General features: G+C 41.6%; 1 protein-coding gene and 2 long non-coding RNA genes across 3 annotated transcripts in view; 2 read left to right on the top strand and 1 right to left on the bottom strand.

Annotated features, from left to right (window-relative positions):
* URI1 (URI1 prefoldin like chaperone) overlaps nt 1-20,213 on the top strand; it is a 50,969-nt gene that overhangs the window by 8,695 nt on the left and 22,061 nt on the right. Inside the window, 3 exon segments of the mRNA XM_032230231.1 lie at nt 7,069-7,103; nt 9,793-9,871; nt 12,927-13,062. Of these exon segments, the coding sequence (XP_032086122.1) occupies nt 7,069-7,103; nt 9,793-9,871; nt 12,927-13,062 (250 nt within the window).
* LOC116517337 lies at nt 5,703-7,062 on the bottom strand. The gene is made up of 2 exons (XR_004256448.1): nt 6,136-7,062; nt 5,703-6,045 (listed from the first exon to the last, which is right to left on the bottom strand). It is a non-coding gene; the product is annotated as an uncharacterized LOC116517337 (long non-coding RNA).
* Nucleotides 14,003-18,141, top strand: LOC116517336. The gene is made up of 3 exons (XR_004256447.1): nt 14,003-14,793; nt 16,402-16,500; nt 17,532-18,141. It is a non-coding gene; the product is annotated as an uncharacterized LOC116517336 (long non-coding RNA).

The raw sequence follows: 20,213 nt of genomic DNA, 5'->3' as shown, positions 1-20,213 counted from the left end.
GGCCATTTTTAGACTGTTTTTCAGGCTGTTTTCAGGTTGTTTTTGTGCCATTTCAGGCCATTTGTCGGGCTGTTTTCGGCCCATTTTCAGGCTGCTTTTCAGCCCGTTTTCAGGCTGCTTTGGGGACATGTGCACCAGCCAGCTGGTCTTCATGCATGCATACGCTTTCTGGATTGGACACTCGGTGCCAAATAGATTCAACCTCACTCCCTTTTACCATTTCAGACAAATGGCTCTCCAGTCTCTTCTTAAAAGCTTCCAAAGATGGGGCACCCACAATGTCTGAAGGGAAGCTATTCCACAGATTGTTCTCACCCTTAGGAAAATTTCTCCTTAGTTCTAGGTTGGTTCTCTCCTCGATTAGTTTCCATCCATTGCTTCTTGTCCTGCCTTCAGGTGCTTTGAAAAATAGGTTGATCCCCTCATCTTTGTGGCAGCCCCTCAAATATTGGAAGACTATAATCGTGTCTCTCCTACTCCTTTTCACTAGAGTAGACATGCCCATTTCCTGCAGGCGTTCTTCATATGTTTTAGCCTCCAGCGAGATTGGAGGCTAGAAGCATATTTACTTGGATAACGTGTTTTGGTGAGAGCCCAGTATTTTGCTGCGTTCACAGCAACTCAAGAAGTGAACAACCGTTTTCCATCCTTGGATAATGGAAACCTAGAATGTTTTCCAAAACGAAAGTGGAAGCTTTAACTTTCTGTTATTCCTTTATTACCAGACTTCAGCTATCGAATTTAGCCACACCTTTTCTTAGATAACACACTTTGTGACTGCAGACTGGGGAAGACACCGCAGACAGTGAAATCCTGAATCCATTTCACTTTTCAATTGGCAATTGTAATCCACGTTGAGGTCGGTTGGTAAGGCGCTTTTAGTACAATTTGTTTCCCTCAAGGCAGTTTGTTAGTGTTAACAGTATCAATATAAAGCTGTAAACAATTGTAATCATTACAATTGAAAAGTGCTAGGTAAAAGTCGAGGCCGCTTAAGTGCTCCAATCTTAAAAGAGGAAAGTCTTGTAAGTTTTACTTCAAAGAAACATACATATAATACGCCACCTTCCCCTAGAGTTTTCTTAAGCTTACAAAGCACGGAGTGAAATATGTATTGTTCTCTACGTATAAATTAGCACATTGCAATAAACATTTGTTCAGAAGAATATTATTTTGATATTTTGTGTGTTTTGTTGTGTGAGCATGTGTGATACGAGGGAACACATACATATGCCAGATCTGAATGGATATATACATTTATACAATAAAATACAAATACAATGCAATACAATACAAATGCAATGCAATGCAATGCAATGCAATGCAATGCAATGCAATGCAATGCAATGCAATAGAGTTGGAACGGACCTTGAAGGTCTTCTAGTCCAACCCCCTGCCTAGGTAGGAAACCCTATACCATTTCAGACAAATGGCTATCCAGCATCTTCTTACAGACTTCCAGTGTTGGGGATATTCATGTAGATATATTTATGCAGATTTTCTCTTATACTCTCAGGGAGTACAGATTCATATCAGGATAGTTAACCACTAGTTTGGGGAGTTTGATGCTTTTCCAGTGGCTAAAAAAATATATCTAACTTTTAAAAGAATTATAGCAGACAACAATAAAAAGCAAATGGAACTAATAAGAAGACACAGCAATAAACCAATGGCATTTACTTGGTTTAATATTTTATTTTTGTAATAATATTTTTGCTTTTTTCCCCTAAGGAAAATGTGTTCCATTTCAGGAAAGGAAATAATCAGAAATACTCTAGGAAGTTGTTTTCTTTTAAATACACATTGGGATACTTGATGGGGAGAGATGTTGAACAAATAAAAAAATTGATTTAGTTGAGTTGAAAGTTCAACCTTTTTTTGTGTAACTTATCTGATCCATAAGTTACACTGGGCAATGGTTGAAGTCATGCATTAAATCACTTTAATTCATGATTTTAATCATGGTTTGTTAAACAAGACACAGTAGTTGTGATCGCATATAACATTGTTTCTTTTCTGCCTCAGAGAATAATTGGAATAGTTTCCTCCTTTTTTTCTAATATTGAGAGTTCGAATGTTTCCAGCCCAATATTTATTTTAGATAAATCAAGTTTTTTTTTAATACAATGCCTGTGCAGTTGTTTATTTATTGGTGAGGATATTCACGATTATGCCCCCTTGTGGTTCCCAAGAAATATTAATATAGGTTTAAAAGTACAAGCTTTTAAATCACTTGGTGCACCTCTTTTAAAGACCTGTAATTGTTCTGAAAATAAAATATGAGCTTCTTATGAGATAGGTGGTTATATAAATGACATAAATAAGCAAAATCATCTTTTTACGTTTTTTGTGGCCCCCAAAGAAAAATGATTCTTGATTTTTTTTTAAAAAAAATGTGATTTGGACATTTAATGCATATCAGTGTGCATCCTAGAAGTAAGTTTGAAAACTACCCACACATTTCAAATATTATATGATGTAAATCAGCCATTAGTATTTGGAAGTTGTATGTAACATTTATGAAGAGGAAAAATGTCACACACTATTATGTTGCAGACAAAATAACGAAGTCATAATTTCTTTCCATAAGCATAGTTAAACACCTAAATCCATAACTAAGCCTCATCTTCTACATAAAGCTATTGTATAGTGAAGATCATGGTTTGAATTAAGCATAGTTGAATACAACATTATGTTACTCTGAAGCCAGCTTGGCCAATGCATTGAACCTCATCAGTCCAGCTATCTGTAGAAGGAGCTGCTGAAACACTTATTACGTTAATTTAGGATAGAATAACAGAATAATAATAAAGTTGGAAGGGACCTTGGAGGCCTTCTAGTCCAACCCCCTGCTCAGGTATGAAATTGTATGCCATTTCATATGAATGGCTGTCCAATCTCTTCTTTAAAAAAACTCCAGCACAGAGATTCATATTATGACAGCTGGAATTATCATTGGCCAGTTTGGGTTGAAAATACATAACTGAATGCATGTGCTATTTAACGAGTGCAGATAAAATATCTAGAAACCATTTTTTCCTCCCACATTGACAACTACTGCCTTCTTCCCTTGTCAATGATCTTAGTCTTCATGCCTGTAAATTATGTGCTAGAGAATACCTTGGAGTGCTTTAAGGTCAGACTGTAAATCTCAGCCCCTTTTCTTACAGATATTCAGATTTTTCATTCTCTCCCAACCCCATCATTTTTCCTCTCCCTTTCTTCTTAAATCCCTGGAGGTTCTGCCCTCCCCCCCAATTCTGAAGATTCTCCCTTCATCTGAAGGGATGGTGCTTATTTTGTTAACCTTATGCCATACTATCTGATAATCTGGATTGCATAGGTATTTATTTATAGGCGGAAAATGTCCGGACCAAACATAATTTCTAACGTTGGATTTCTCCTTTACCAGAGGGAGTCCCCTTGTGGAGTACTGTGAAGCCGTTACCATGGCAACTCCACTACGCTGTACAGTAGAAATCATTTTATGGCAGTACAGTAGAAGCAATTTTAAAGCACAACAGGCTGTCTTTTAACGGAACACACACCCCAGTACAGTACAGTACCTGTGCACCAAGTTTGGTTGAAATTGCTCAAGGCATTCCAGAGTTATGCTGGAACATACACACACAGCCATTTTTATATTTCATAACTTCAAATCTGCTTATTGTCAGCGTTAGTTGCTGCCAATGATTACATTATCAAAAATGCTTCTAGATATACGTCATATTAAATCGTTATTCTTTGAAGCCAGTGACTCAGTGCTGGACCCTGGTTCCTTCTGCAGCTGGTTTGAAGTTCAGTGTTTCCAAGCTGGAAAAATTCCCATCCTAAACCTCGGAGCTTTTGCCAGTCAAAGTAGATCCCATCGAGTTAGGTAGACCCATTGATCTGACTCTGGCAACTCCTTTTATCCTAGTGAAGGGATTTCACATGTGTTTCCTTTTGAGTCAGCCCTTCCGTGTCCCTTTATGGGAGATATCAAAAGAAGAAGAATGAAATTAAAGTGGATCGGGCGTTGCTGATTTTTATCTAAGGGGTTAAAGGTCAGTGAAAGCAACATATGTTCCTCTGCTCTTCTGTCGATGCCTCATATATCCCCAATTTTATTTTATTTTTTTAAAAAAGGGGTTGGGGGGGGGGAAGCATATGCTCCCAATTTACATATTTACTAATTAAAAAAAAGCTTCCTGGAAACATTAAGCAGACAATCTTGGATAACCTTTCACATTGCAGCTAATGGATATCGCCTGGAAATTTTCATAGGAGGTCTTCTAAATAATGTAAATGATTATGAATATGTAACTAGTTAATATGCAGCTACGAAAGGATTATCATGTAGAGGTTAATGAACATGCTGCACTTCACGGGTTGCGTTGCCTTTAGCGCTCTCTGCTTAGAAAGCCCGGCGTTGGGAATCGGAAGGTTTCCGTTGAGCTCTTGTTCCCCCTACGCAGAAACGGGGGATTTGAGATCTCATCTCACGCCCCCCCCCCAAATAAATTTCTTAACACAGAACGCGTTGCTTAACAGTAATAGGAACAGCCCTGTTACAGCACGTTCAGCATTGAATATTTATTGTAGTGTTGTGGATGTGTGCTGCTGGCCACATAACCCCAACAGTGTGGTTCCATTGGTACGGGTAGTCCTTCGACTTACGACTGAAATCAAGCCCAATGTTTCGGGGGCTAAGAGAGACATTTTATTAGGTGGGTTTTGCCCCGTTTTCTTGCCACAGTTTGATTAAATGAATCATTGCAATAGCAATAGCCCTTAGACTTATATACCGCTTCACAGTGCTTTTACAGCCCTCTCTAAGCGGTTTGCAGTGCCAGCTTCTTGCCCCCAACAATCTGGATCCTCATTTGACCCACCTCGGAAGGATGGGAGGCTGAGTCAACCTTGAGCCTGGTGAGATTCAAACTGCCAAATTGCAGGCAGCCGGCAGTCAGCAGAAGTAGCCTGCAGTACTGCACTCTAACCATTGCGCCACCGTGGCTCATTGCAGTTATCAAGTTAGTGATACGTTTTTTAAGTGAATCCTCTTGACTTTGCTGATTAGAAGGTCACAAAATGGGATCACATGACCCCCCCCCCCCGGGACATGGCAGCCGTCATAAATATGAACCGGTTGCCAAGTAGCCCAATTTTGACCATGGGGACGCTGCAGTGGTCGTAAGTGTGAAAAATGGCCGTAAGTCACTTTTTCCAGTGCTGTTGTAACTAAATAACTATTGTAAGTCGAGGAACTACTTATAAATGTGTACATTTTAGATGACTCTTTAGAAGGGAAAGATACATATAAATCAAGCATCTCTCTTTGTCCTAAGTGTTTAGTTTTTATGATAATGGACTTAAGATGATAGAATGATTATGATAGAATGATTATCTATAGCTCTTCATGGGCTTAAGACATGTAATTTTAGGGAATTTGATAAACAGAGTAATATTACTTGGTTTTCTTTCTTCTTAAACTGAAAAAAAACCCACCTGCAACCACAGTGGCAATTCCAATATATTAGTCTTATATAAATCTCACTGTGATCAGATTTTTTTCCACCAAAGTGGTTTTTATTGGTTGGTTGGTTGCTTTCTTTATGTAATAGAAGCAGGTACATTTACACTGAACACATGCATAAGATATATTTGCACACAATTTTCAGCTCTCAGAAGAGGACCCTCCTGGTTCCTTCTTCTGTAAACAAGTTTTGGTAGCTTTAGAATCTGAGCTGGATGGTTTCCCAGCTTTTGAAAAAGCTCTTCAGAGACACTTTTGAGAATTAAAATGACAGGAGAGAAACATATAGAATGTGAGAAATCTCTTTATGTACACAAGCTCTACCCTTAACTCTTCCACTGTTTCTCTTTCACTCTTTCCTAGTTGTCAGGCAGTTTAAAACTAAAACCAAGTGCTCTTTCTCAAATTGGTTCTTTTTCAAATCTAGATCAGTGTATTTTTAAACTTTCAAGAAGTTCACACATCTTAAAATTGGGAAAAAAAACATTCATGATTCATTGGAGTTGTAACTTGTAACATTCCCAATCCTCAAAGCGTAGATGCTTAATTTGAAAAATAAAAATAAAAAGTAGTGGTTAAAGGTTTGGGATTATGAGTTCCTACTCATAATCCCAAACCTTTAACCACTACTTTTAATTTTTTTTTAAAAGACTCAGCATCCCTCGCGGTGAAGCTCACTGAGTGACTTTGGACCTGTCCTACTTTTAAGGTCAATTTCACAATTGTTAATGGTGGGATAAAAAACAAAGAAGGAATGTGATGGATGTGTCCTTAAAGGTGGGATGGAAATGTAACGGGTTATTAATAAAATTCACCTAATTTGGGTCGCTGGATGGAGCTCAGTTGTCCAGAAATTGTATTTCAGAGGTGAATGCTATCAATTGCTAGATGAAAATTATGGGCTCTAACAACCGTAATACATTTTGTGATTTTGCTAGTGGTGGCCACATGGTGACCTTTTTACGAAATCCGAAGACGGCAACACGACAGAAGTTTATGTTTACTTACATTTGCGCCCATATGATGCTTTTGAAAAATACGAGCCTATATTTTTGTTTTTATTTTTTGTTTCTTATTTTTGAACTTTGCTGGAGTGATGCTGCGATTTAGACCCTCCATTAGTCCCAAAAAATGACATCGTTTTAATGGGTTCTTTTAAAGAAAACAGGCAAGCCAGTCCTTCATAAATAAACTATGTTTGGTTTGGGTTTTGAAAAGGTCGGGGAATTGAAAGCAGATGTGTAGATTGCGCAAAAAGGCCGGCCTTATCTTGTACATTGCCATCTTGTTTATAGGAGCATGCATTGTATCAAAATCTGGAGTGGAGGCTGCCGTAATTTATTCTGTGGTTATCAGTCTGGATTAGGGCACTGTGATAAAGTATGCTGCTTAAGAATGAACATTTCTGCGCCTTTGGGCTGACAAATAAAAATGTATAGCCAGACGCTACTAAATCTATAAGGCTGCTGCTCTAGTTTCTAAAACATTGACTTTGCAGCTGTGTGCTTAGCCTTCTCTTTTTCATGAGCAGTTATCTGTTTTAATGACAGGTGGTCAGTAGCTGCCAAGAAAAAATCCAGCACTGGTAAGTGAAAAAAAAATGTTTGATTGCATGCCTAAAATATCAATGCAAATAGCTTATGTGTGCTTTTAGAAAATATATATATATTCTTTAGAAAATTAACCAAATTCATATAATACAGCATTCCAGCGCATCGTTTTGACTCTGCTTGGCTTATTAAATTGCACCCGTTGCATTGCCTGCGTTATTGCTTTAATTCACCACTATAATCATGCTTTTAAAACCTGCACCTCTTTTAAAAAGGCATTAGGTTGTTCCACATTCTTCCAGCTAGAATAACGACATGAAAAGTCTTTTTTAACAAAAACCTCTGGGAACTTCCGGTACCAACCATTTATTTTTCCGATTGTTCCAAGAAAATGTAATACTCATGATTGAGTAGTTAAATGGCCTTGAGGGACATCCAGGATGTCTCCATAAGTCCAAGTTCAGATTATCGAGTCTGCTATTTACAAAGGACTTTTCCCCTCCCACTCACTTGAAAGGTGTTTCCAGTTTACCCAATGGCTGTGAAAGTATATCCTTGTTTAAAGCCTTAGATAAACTGAAGATTTTAGAGGAACACTCATCCCTTACAATATTCCTCGGTCTTCTCTTTATCTCTTTTAACGTGTTGCTTTTTAAAAAAATTAATAGAAACAGCTTAAATAAATTAAAAGTTTCATATGGCCATCTAATTGGGAAAGGGGCATTGAAAGGTAAACAGTTGTTTATGCGTTACCTTCCCTCTTTAACACATTCCAAATTATGCAACATCCATGCTGTGTTTGCTTGGATTTTACGGAAGGAACAACGGGAGTTTTCTTGATTATTGTCTGCAGGGTTATTGCAAAAAAATAAAAAAAAATCATAGCAACTGCCCCCTTTAGTGGAGAGATTAAACTTTTGGTTATACACCATCAAGCATATAATATTTTAAATTTATTTTAAGAGGCTTTTTCTTCATGCCTGAAAGACCTCCGAACAAATAATTTATAGTTCAGACGTATCATATGTTTGGTTTTGATGAGGAGGGGGCTTAGTTTAAATGCACATAAGCTGCCACCAGAGCATAAGGAGGGGAGGGGAGGGAGCGAGGCTCAAGGCCATCTCATGCTCATCATATTCAATTGTGGCCATCGGTTTGTTAAAAAATGGTTTAAAACTAATATGTTGTTCTACTGCTTAAAATTCAGAGGCCGCATTAATTTCCAATAAGATGGATATTATATCGGTGCTGCTGGAATCAAGCTTTTTTTTAACACTTTCATACCCCTGCAGAACCTTAAGCGTGAAATCTGATGTACAGATTTCTCCACAGAGAGCATCACTGCTTTTCATTTTCTTCCTAGCTGATGTTCTGAGATGTTCAACTGAGACCCCAAAGAAGAGGGGCTTAATTTTGGGAAGCAATTTCACACATTTCCCCATAATTCGCCTCCGTTTCCTATCTCAGTGCAAGGCAGTAGACCACAGGAAGAAAGACACAGCGTTGAGACCACTAGGCCAACTGTTTCTTCCTTTAGTCTGGTTGTGCTCAATTAGCTAGATGAGACAGAACGAGAAAGCCCATTCAAGTCTATGTCCTATCAAGAATCCTACAAAGTGGCTGAAATCAAGATCAGGGTTGTCCAACCTTGGCAGCTTTAAGACTTATGGACTTCCAACTTTTCAGAATTGGCTGGAGAATTCTGGGAGTTGAAGTTCATAAGTCTTAAAAAGTCGCCAAGGCTGGACACCCCTGATCTAGAGGCTGTATTGCAAGGCTTCTTAAATCTTGACAACCTTAAGATGTCATGGGCGCCTTCAACTCCCAGAATTTCCCAGCCAGCACTTGGAATTGTGGGAGTTGAAGTCCACACGTTGAGAAACATCAGCTAGTTATGAAGTGGAACCTGTGGCATACTTCCAATAAAACTGTGCAATCAAATGGAAGGGAATGGGCTCCCTTTTCTGCTTTTCAAGCCGATGGCTGTGCAGACAAGAGAAGCATTATGTAGAAGGTGCCTTTAAGCTTCTTCTTGTTTTTAAATTCTGCCATTTAAAAAACAACCGATCATGCATGGTACCCATCCTTAGGAAGTCCCAAATGACTTTCTAACAGCACAATCCTATCTGAGTCCACGTGGAATTGAATTAAATAGGCTCCCGATGAGTGTCTGATTGTATCTGATGCATATTGTTAAAAAAAAAAAAGCCAAAACATTCATCTCTAGAATTAACTGTCTTTTTAGAAACAGTTTTTCAAGCTTGGAGATGCAATTCCTTCCATTACAGCTAGTCCTTGACTTACAACCATTCCATTAGTGACCGTTCAAAGTTACAATGACATTGAAAAAAGTGTCTTATGACTGTTAGAGCATCTCATGGTCACATGATTAAAAACTGAACGCTTGGCAAGATGGGGGGGAAAAAAATCACTTAACAAGTGTCCTGCTTAGCCATGGAAATTTTGGGCATAATTCTGGTCGTAAGTTGAGGACTACCTGTAGTCTCACATACCATATTTTCAAAAAGATGAAGAAATGTTTTGGAACTCCCCACCCACCCACCCACCCCCAACCTAAATTACTTGTGGCAGTTTGTCACCATAACATGCAAAGCATAGTTTCTGGTTCAAGCCTCAACTTAGCAATGTGTATAATGTATTTCTATGCTCATAAAGTTAATCGATTTAGAACTGACAGCATGTTTTGTCTGAACTTCCCTGTAGGAAGAAGGTTGAAAGTGACTATGAAGCACTTCAGGACAGACTCACTACGCTGCCGGACAAACTTTCATATGATATCATGGTAGGTGCAGTTTAGTATTTGACTCTTGCTTGTCTTTATGCCTCTGTCGTGTGTTTATCATTTATAGGCATGTGGCGCAGTCTAGAATAGGGGTCACCAACCTTTCGGACCTCGGACATCACTAAATTCATAATTTTAAATCCCATGGACATATGATCTGCTGGGTGGGCGTGGCCAACTCAATGTCACTCACGTTGAAGGGTGCCTTGCCGGCTTCTACTCACCCCTCCCCTCCCAGTCACTCCTCACCTGCCTGCCTGGACTCCTTAGGGCCCCAAAAGGAAGCAGTTGTTGGAGCTAAGCAGCCACCATGCGAAAGAGTTGGCAAAACATTTGGATCAGTTCAAATTGGATCTGACTGAGAAGGAGACTCATTCAGAAGCACCTCACTGAGAACTATGAGCATAGGCTTTCCAAGCAAAGAGAAGACCTGAGGGAGTGGAAGGCCAGGTACCGGTGCCTGGAGGCTCAGTGGGCTGAGATGGTCTGCCAGCTCCAGGCCATGATGCAGTCCCACTGGAACAAGACCCTCCAGCTCTTTGCCACCAGCGGCACTTCCCTCCAGCCTTCGCCCAAAGCCCCGCACCAGGAGGCTGAAGCAGACCCCAAGTCAGAATTTCTGCCCTCCTCTGCCCCACACAAAAAGACCCCGAAGGGGGAGACTCTCTGCAGCAACACAAACATTCATTGCACGTATCCGCCTCAGGGTGCCTAGTTTGAGGACCCCTGATTTAGTGCAATATAAAAAATGCAAATAATTTTTCTGCGGACCACCCAGATTTTCTCACCGACCACCAGTGGTCCACGGGACACCAGTCAGTGACCGCTGGTCTAGAACCAACTAGCAGATTTGAAAACAGGCTATCTAATTCTCGATTGCCTTAAAAGAATATATGTGTAGGAGAAGAGCAGGCAGGCTGGGGAGGCAGAGTTAAGTGTGTCATAAGCTTAGAGTCATTGCGTTCCAATAAATGCTCCAAGTCTAACCTCATTGACCCTTACCTGACACCAATTTAGTGCTGAACTTTAATTGACCAGAGTCGTGTGTATAAAAGTGGTTCTCAACCTTCCCAATGCCGTGAACCTTTAATACAGTTCCTCATGTTGTGGTGACCCCCAACCATAAAATTGGCATCTCGGTTCCTAAGACCATTGAATATATGTGTTTTCCGATGGTCTTAGGCAACCCTTGTGAAAGGGTCGTTCGACCCCCAAAGGGGTCCCAACCCACAGGTTGAGAACCACTGGTATAAAATAAGGTAAAGGAGTTCCTGCAGATTTTATTTCACTAGTCATTGCCGACTCTATGGGGTGGTTCTCATCTCTATTTCAAAGCCATTGAGCCAGTGCTGTCCAAAGACATTTCTGCGGTCATGTGGCAAACCCCACAGAGCGCAGTTACCTTCCCACCAAAGTGGTACCTATTTATCTACATGCATTTGCATGCAAGATTGGCGGGAGCTGGGGCGAGGACGGGAACTCTCCCTGTCGCGTGGTGCTCAGGTCTCGAACCTGGACTGCTGCCTTTCCAGCTGACAAGCCCAGTGTCTTAACCATTGAGCCAGCATGCCACATCTTGTGAATAAATCTTCTGAATAAAGCTGCAACCTTCCTGTTGTCCTGATTTTTTGGGGGTCTGATTCTGACATTATGTATGCTTTTTCCTGTTTCGGCTTAGATTCCTATCAAGTCTATAACGTTGATAGCATACTACGAAGTCTGGCCTATTTGATACAATAACAATATAACCAAATATTTGTATTTGCTAGTTATTCTGTGAAGTCTGTAATTTCATTTGCGATAGACAATAATTTCCTGTGAAGCGAAAGAAGAAGAAGAAGAAAAAGCTTTTAAGTCTTGGTTATTGATTATATAAAATAGTTTACACTGAGAGAATCTTAATTTGGGAAAAGTTTTTATTCTGGCTGCCTAGAAGTAATTGCTTGTGTAGCATCAAGCATATCTGAACATGATTAGCTCACTAGTCGGGACTTGGTGATACAGTTGATCTGTGAAATATGCAGTTAGATGATACAGTGGTAGGTTGCTGTTGTTTTTTTTGGCAAGAGAGATATATATCTAATTAACAGTTTTCCAAAATACACTGAAGGGACTCCAAGAGACCGCCTACTGCCACATACCTCCCAGCGGCCAGTAAGATCCCACAGATTGGGCCTCCTTCAGATGCCGTCAGCCAGACAGTGTCGGCTGGCGGGCCCCTGGAGGAGAGCCTTCTCTGTGGCTGCTCCGACCCTCTGGAATCAACTACCCCCAGAGATCCGGACCATACCCACTCTCATGGCCTTCAGGAAAGCTGTTAAAACCTGGCTGTTCTGGCAGGCCTGGGGCTGTTGACCTCACTGTTGAGGTCCAGCCCCGGTTAGAATGAATGCATGTTGTGATTTTAAACTGTCTTTTTTTTTCTTATTTTTTTCTTTCTCTTTTTCTTTTGTAAGCCACCCGGAGTCCTTCGGGATTGGGTGGCATATAAATTTTAATAATAAATAAATAAATAATAAAGATAGTAATGAAAGCACAGTATATTTAACTAATAGATGTAACTAATCCTTGACCTGTGGTGACAATTCGGCCCACAATTCCGGTTTGTTTCTTAAGTACTTTTTGCCCCCTTTAAAGACCTTTCTTGCCAGAGTCGTTAAGTGCATCACTGCGGGCGTTAAGTTAGTAACACAGTTGTTAAGTGAATCTGGCTTCCCCACTGACTTGGCTGGTCAGAAGGTCGCAAAAGGTCATCCCATAAACCCAAGACCATGCAACTGTCATCAATACATGCCAGTTGCCAAGCACCTGAACGCCCATCACACGGCCACGGGGATGCTGCAATGATTGTAAGTGTGAAAACAGGGATAGGCTACTTTTGTCCCTGCCGTTGTAACTTCTAATGGTCACTAAGTGAATGATTGTAAATCAAGGAGTACCTGTAGTCTTTTTTTTTTTTTTGAAACATTAGCATGAAGGTAGAGCTGCCCATAAGTGAAATCTCTGTCCGTAGATTATTTTTACTGCCTCACTTTTTCTGTTGTTACTTCGATAGGTCCCCTTTGGTCCTCTTGCTTTCATGCCAGGAAGACTGGTTCACACCAATGAGGTTACAGTTCTTCTTGGGGACAACTGGTTTGCAAAATGTTCAGCAAAACAGGCCGGTGATCTAGTAGAACACAGGAAAAAACGTAAGTATCTTCCCAGTTTTTGATGGTAGTCAAATAAATAGGTAACATGGTTACCCCACTGCCCGCGTGGTTTTGTGCAGACCTCAGTGGGCACAAGTATTTCCCCTCCTGCGGGAGCTGCATTGGCTGCCAATTTGCTTCCGGGTGCAATTCAAAGGGCTGGTTGTCACCTTTTAAAGCCCTTCATGGCTTGGGATCAGGTGATCTGAGTGACCATTTCTTGCCGGTCACTTCTACCTGACCCATCAGAGTGGGGAGGCAGGGAATGCTGTGGGTCCAATCCCCCAGAGAGATACACCTGGTGGAACACAAAAGAAGGGCCTTCTCGGGGGTGGCTCCCTCTCTCTGGAACATCATTCTGCCAGAGATTAGAACGGCCCCCACTCTGACACTCTTCCAGAAGGCGCTGAAGACCTGGTTCTGCCAGCAGGCCTGGGGAACCCAGAGTGGGATGGAACCCATTAAATGGCTCACGTGATCTGCTGTCTTGGGAGGGGGGTGATAATAGAATAGAAATAGAATAGAATAGAATAGAATAGAATAGAATAGAATTCTTTATTGGCCAACTGTGATTGGACACACCAGGAATTTGTCTTTGATGTAGATGCTCTCAGTGTACATTAAAAGAAAAGATACATTCATCATGAATCATAAGGTACAACATTCAATGATAGTCATAGGGTACAAATAAGCAATCAAGAAACAGTCAATATCAATATAAATATGTAAGGATACAGGCAACAAATATAAAGTCATGCAGTCTTAAGTGGGAAGAGATGGATGGTAGGAACGATGAGAAGACTAATAGTAATGCAGACTTAGTAAATAGTAGTAGTAGACAGTGTTGAGAGAATTATTTGTTTAGCAGAGTGATGGCGTTCGGGAAATTATTTGATTCTTTTTTACTAGTTTTATTGTTTTAAATGAGATTTTATATTCTGTAAGCCGCTTTGAGTCGCCATATGTGAATAGGCAGCAATATAAATTCAATAAACAACAACAACATACAGCCTTGATCTGAGCACCCTCTGAATGTTATAGTGGATTCTGGTTTCCCTGGGATTGAGGTTTTTTCCCCCGTATATTCGTCAAATGTTTGTATGAACGGTAAAAACAATGCACGCTTCATTGTCTTTAACACCTAACAAATTAAAATACAGAAACTTCCAACTTTGAGAATTAGTTTGCAATTGAGCCAGTGTGTGTCAGGATGTTCTAGTGAGATTGGGGCTGCAAATGAATTCACAAAATGGCAACACTGATTGCATTAACATATGGTACTGTAATATTACTCAATCGTAAATTGCAACAGACAGTCTTTAATACAAATATTGGCACCAGTCAAAATTGACGGCTGGCATAAAATGCCATGTTATGAGATAAGACTCTTACATTCTGTTTCTGTCTTATGTTTTGTTTAATCTATTGCTTCTTTATCTTACAAATGATTAGAGGCATTCATCAGGTATTTTTTCCTTATTAGCTAAACTGTTTCTAATTTTTCTAAGATTTCTTGGGTTTTTCTTTCCTTGGAAAACATGGCATGGAGATGTAGTGGCTTATGACGATTCTCGTTTACTTTTAACGTTTGCTGTGATTTTACCGATTTAAGTGTTCGATTTCTGTTGTTAACAGCTGCGGGTTGTTTTTACCAGAAGTGAACAAGTAATGCATTTATGAAAGAAGAAAGGAAGATCTTAACTGTTTTCTGTGGGAGGGAGAAAAGCACATGTATGTATGTATGTATGTATGTATGTATGTATGTATGTATGTATGTATGTATGTATAGTATATTAACAGATTAACAGTTGGGACCTTGTAAGTCATCTAGTCCAACACCACCACCACCCAGCAGAAGACCCTACATCATTTCTGACAGATAGCAGTCCAGTCTCTTCTTGAAAGCTTCCAGTGATGAAGCTCCCACAACTTCTGAAGGCAACTTCTGTTCACATTGTCAAAAAATTTCTCCTTATTTCTAGGTTGAATCCCTCCTTGGTCAGTTTCCATCCATTGTTCCTTGTCTGGCCTTCAGGTGCTTTGGAAAAAAGCTTGACCCTCTCCTCTCTCTGGCAGCGCCTCAAATATTGGAATGTACCATGTTTCCCCCAAAATAAGACAAGGCCTTATTTTCTTTTGACCCCCGAAATAAGCGCTTGGCCTTATTTTGGGGGAGGTCTTAGTGTTTTTGAAGTTCAGGAGGCCGCTTAACCTCGGCCCGCAGCCCGCGGATCAGCTGATCCAGAGAGGGCTGGAAGTTCTGTCTCTGTTTCTGGCACACTCTTGCCAGCCCTAGCATCACTGGGCCTGCTGTTCTTTTTGTGGTGCGGTAGCTAGGGTTTGCGGTAGTGGCCTCTGCGAGGCCATTCTGTGTGGATGGCAGGTGCATGGGGCGCATGGGGGCATGTCCCACCCTTCCCTCCCAGGAAATGGAGGGGACCAGCTGCACATGCAGTTAAATATTTTAGGGGAGGGCTTATTTTAGTGCATGCGCTCAAAAGCTCGATTGTGCTTATTATCCGGGGAAATCTTATTTTCGGGAAAACAGGGTATACGTATATGTATTTAGGTATGTGTGTAGGAGGGGAGGACACAATTCAGGCTCACAGTACATGGGCTATAGTCTGGTGTTCTCTGAGTTTGGTTCTTTGCTTGCAGATGTTTCATTACCCAACTACCGTATTTTTCAGAGTATAAGACGCACCCTTCCCCCCCCCCCAAAAGAGGGTGAAATTCTGGGTGCGTCTTATACACTGAATGCAGCATTTGTGATCTATTGAAACCCCACCCCCTTTGCAAAAATGGACACGCAGAGGGTTTGGGAACCTTGCAAAGTGCTCCTGGGGGCTGGGGAGGGCAACAGCGAGCAAAAATTGGGGCATTTTTGCTCATTTTTGCCCCCCATCCAGCCCCCAGGAGTACTCTACAAGCCTCCCAAAGCTCTGCATCCCCCCCTTTTTTTTGTTGCAAAAACGAGATGGGCAGGGGGGTTGGGAGGCCTGCAGAGTGCAAAAACTTTTTTTTAAAAAAAATACCTCTTCAAAATCATGGTGCGTCTTATACTGCAGTGCGTCTTATAATCCGAAAAATACAGTAGGTCACATCATCAGTGCTAGTGAGTGGAGTGTGCCAAACCCTCACTCATGGGCACTGATAATGTTATATACTCAGGTAGTGAAACATCTACAAGCAAACAACCAAGGAGCTGAGCTACAAATATTCTCTTGCATGGGCTCTGTTCTCTACCTTTCACCTTGTACGTTCTTAAGACTCAAGGAGAAGCGTCCTGGCCATGAAATGTCCAGGAAAATATAAAACACGCTAACATTTTCCCCTTAGAATCCTAATAGCTCCTTCGCCTTGACATTCCTGACATTGGCATCCAACCCTGTTCCACGCCAAGAACTGGGCTATCAGGGCAGGTCATAGAACACAAAGGTAAGCCACAAACGATATACAGTCGTACAGTAGTGTTTAACCTCATTGCAGGTCATCCTCAACTTACAACCATTCGTTTTAGTGACCGCTTGAAGTTACAACGGCACTGAAAAAAGTGACAGGATTGTTTTTCACCCTTAACCACCGTTGCAGCCTCTGCATAGCCACATGTTCAAAATTTGGCAACTGGTTCCTATTTATCACGGTTGCAGGGTCCGTGGGGGCCGGAGGGGTCACCTTTGGTGACCTTCTGGCAAGCAAAGTCAATGGGAGAAGCCAGATTCATTGAACAACTGTGTTACTCATGTAACAACGGTGGCAAGAAAGGTCATAAAAATGGAATGAGACTCCCTTAGCGACTGTCTCGCTTAGCAGCGTACATTTGGGGTTCAATTGTGGTCGTTAGTCGAGGACTACCTGTAACTGTGTAACACCCTCCCTGTGTGACAATGTTGTTTGTCTATACTGTGTTGCCTTCTCCTTTAACTACGGAGAACAGAGAAATTGTGTTGGCAAAGTCCAGATACGCCATACAGATACAGGACTTTATTGAGCCGTGGTGGCGCAGTGGTTAGAATGCAGAATTGCAGGTTAACTCTGCCCAATGTCAGGAGTTCGATCCTGACCGGCTCAAGGTTGACTCAGCCTTCCATCCTTCCGAGGTCTGTCAAATGAGGACCCAGATTGTTGGGGGCAATAATACTGATATTTGTAAACCACTTAGAGAAGGCTGTAAAGCACTGTGAAGTAGTATATAAGTCTAAGTGCTATTGCTATTGCTACTGTTGGCTAATGCGTCCATGCATTACCAAATCACCATCCAGGTGCCAGACACACCTTGCTGGGTGTAGTTCATCCAATTCCCCCTTCCCTTGGGGTGCTGAAGCAGAGGGTGGATTGGGACAGCAGAGGGCCCCTTGGCTGACACCACAGCACTGTTACTCGTACACCTTTATATGCGCTTATTATGCCTCCAGGTCCAGGTATAGTGTGCTTATGACTCTCTGTTTCCGTCTCTCCTGCTAATACAGGATGCCTCCCACACCACCACCACCCTTCTACGGTGACCGCAAGGGACCACCAGCCCCGCAACCAGCAGCGATGACCAGCATGCTTCCAATTTTTTTCTAGCCTGGGGAATGCTAAGCAATTTCCCCCCCCCCCCCCCCTGCGAGGTTCCTGCATTTTTGCAAGCTGCACGATAGATAATGATCGAGCAGCAGAAAGAGTTTCCCAACAGGGAGTTAGTGCAGGAGAAACACAGCAGCTGCGACTCTATCACCTGTGTCACTGTTTTCCAAAACACAAGTGCTTGGCTGGAGTGAATAACTGGCACTTGTGTGTGTTTGTGTGTGCGCGCACCACTGCCTTCGACGATCTCGTTTGCTTCTGAGCGTGGCTCTTTTGAAGGGCCTTTGATTATTTTAATGGTTCTATCTGTATGGAATTTTTGTATATAAGATGTAATTTAAAGTATAGTAGCGTTGTGTCAATCCTCTCTCCTGTCATTCAAGCCGAATGTAATTATTATGCATTGTATTGTGTCGGAACACTCTTGAAAATCAAGCAATAAATCTAATTACTAATATACACAGTGACGTAGCCATATGTATATGGTGGACGCATTTCTTTTTTCCGTCAGCCTGGTAGATGACTCGTTTCACTTGACCTCAAGAGGGAGGTGAAAAGGTGGATGGGGGCAATATTCTTAGGGGCATTAATACCACGTTGACTGCACAGGTTTCCTAGGAAGGAACATTTTGTTAGGGTACCCATACAAGACAAAGGATATTGCCAGAATTACCCACTCTCATCTTCTTTTAAAGACCCTGTAATCCCTTGCGGGGTGGAGTCTTGGGCAACAGAATGGGGCGGAGTGTTTATTGGCCGGATGCCCTTCCTGTTGTCAATGCGGAGATTGTTTCAGCAGATATATTCTTATTGTGCCCAGAGAAAGAAATATCTGCCTCTACCTAGGATCGAACCCACAGCCTCATGATGGTGAGGTGAGAGCTCCACCTCTAGGCCACCACACCACTCACTCCGGAATTAATCAATATGCCATTGTCAACAGTATAACAGAGTTGAAGAGACTTTGGAGGCCGCCTAGTCCGACCCTGTGCCCATGCAGGAGACCCAATGCCATTCTGGGCAAACGGCTGTCCAGTCTCTCCAGTGATGGAGCCCCCACAACTTCCGGAGGCAAAGCTTCCACTGGTTAATAGTCAGGAAATTTCTCCTTAGTTCTAGGTTGGATCTCTCTTTCATAAGATTCCATCCGTTATTTCTTGGCTTGTCCTCAGATGGTTTGGAGAATAGGCCAACTCTGTGGCAGCCCCCCAAATATTGGAAGACTGCTATCAAGTCACCTCTAGTCCTTCTGTTTGTTAGACTAGACCTGGGATGGCAAACCTGTGGCAGGCATGCCACAGGTGGCATGCAGAGCCCTCTCTGCGGGCATGCAAGCCGTTGCACAGCTCAGCTGCACCACGCAAGCCGTTGCACAGCTTAGCTGCACCACGCATGCGCAGAGCAATTTACAGTGAACTGCACATGCGCAGTCACGAAAAACCAAAATGGCAGCGGCCCAGCAGTGGCAAGGGAGCCAGTTTGGGGGCGTGGCAGGACGGTTTTGCAACCCAGGGCTGAAGTCCACTACCGGTTTGGCTAAACTGGGGAAAACCGGGAGCAACCCACCTTTGGTTTATGCCAGCTACATGACCACAGAGATGTCTTCAGACAGCGCTGCCTCTTCGGCTTTGAAACAGAGATGAGCACTGCCCCCTAGAGTCGGGAAGGACTAGCACATATGTGCGAAGTATACCTTCCTATAATGTATCTTGGAATCTTTTGGGTACCTTGCCAAACACATCTCTGCTTCTAGCTAAGTCATGATTGAGTCGATTGTCCATTGAGTGCATGAATCTAGACCTCAAGAGTTCTTAGACGCTTGACTCTTTTCACTGGCCGTGGAATTTATTATCTGTTGCAATATATGAAAGTAAAGTGTTGCACGTACACAGGCCTTTATATAAAATAGAAAGCTTACTAAAATCAGAGTTCCAAAATAGATATTGATATTTAGTAGTGCCAATGTGAATGACAGGGACACTTTTAAAAAGTAGGAAGAAAAATATTTAAAAGCAGCTGCTAGAGTGAAATGAAATGAAAACCCTTCATATAGATAAATGTGATCATAAAAACATAATTCCTGTTCCAGAGCTTGTTTATATTATTTTAACCATGTTATACGTTATAGGCCTCTAGGCTACTAAGAGAGAGAGAGAGAGAGAGAGTTATGACTGAAGGCCATATTATCCTAGTAGGCCAACAAATAATTTTTCAACCAGATGTCTAAAAGAATATGTAATTCCTTGATAGAAAGCCCAAACGGAACAGAAAGACGCTAGATAATACATTTTGAAAGCTGTAGCGCATACTTGGAAATCACATTTGTTTTCCATACCTTATTATAATCTGTTAGATATGCTTTTAATATATTTCAAATATTCTGCTGAGGATCCTTCACCAAAGGCATGGTTAAAATCCAGATACACTTAACTTTGGTGCCAAATGCTTTCCCCCCCCCCCCTTTAAAAGCCGAAACTAAATAATAAGTTAGGTTAAAGAAAACCTCTGTTAAGTATTCACAAACACCCGTGTGTCAAATTAAGAGGACTTTTTGACAACACGGTATCCTGCAACATGTTGAC

The sequence above is a fragment of the Thamnophis elegans genome, chromosome 14 (assembly GCF_009769535.1).
Source record: "Thamnophis elegans isolate rThaEle1 chromosome 14, rThaEle1.pri, whole genome shotgun sequence".
In the NCBI taxonomy this organism is placed as follows: Eukaryota; Metazoa; Chordata; class Lepidosauria; order Squamata; family Colubridae; genus Thamnophis; species Thamnophis elegans.
The sequence above is the reverse complement of the archived record's forward strand: the minus strand, read 5'-3'. Positions and strand labels throughout refer to the sequence as shown.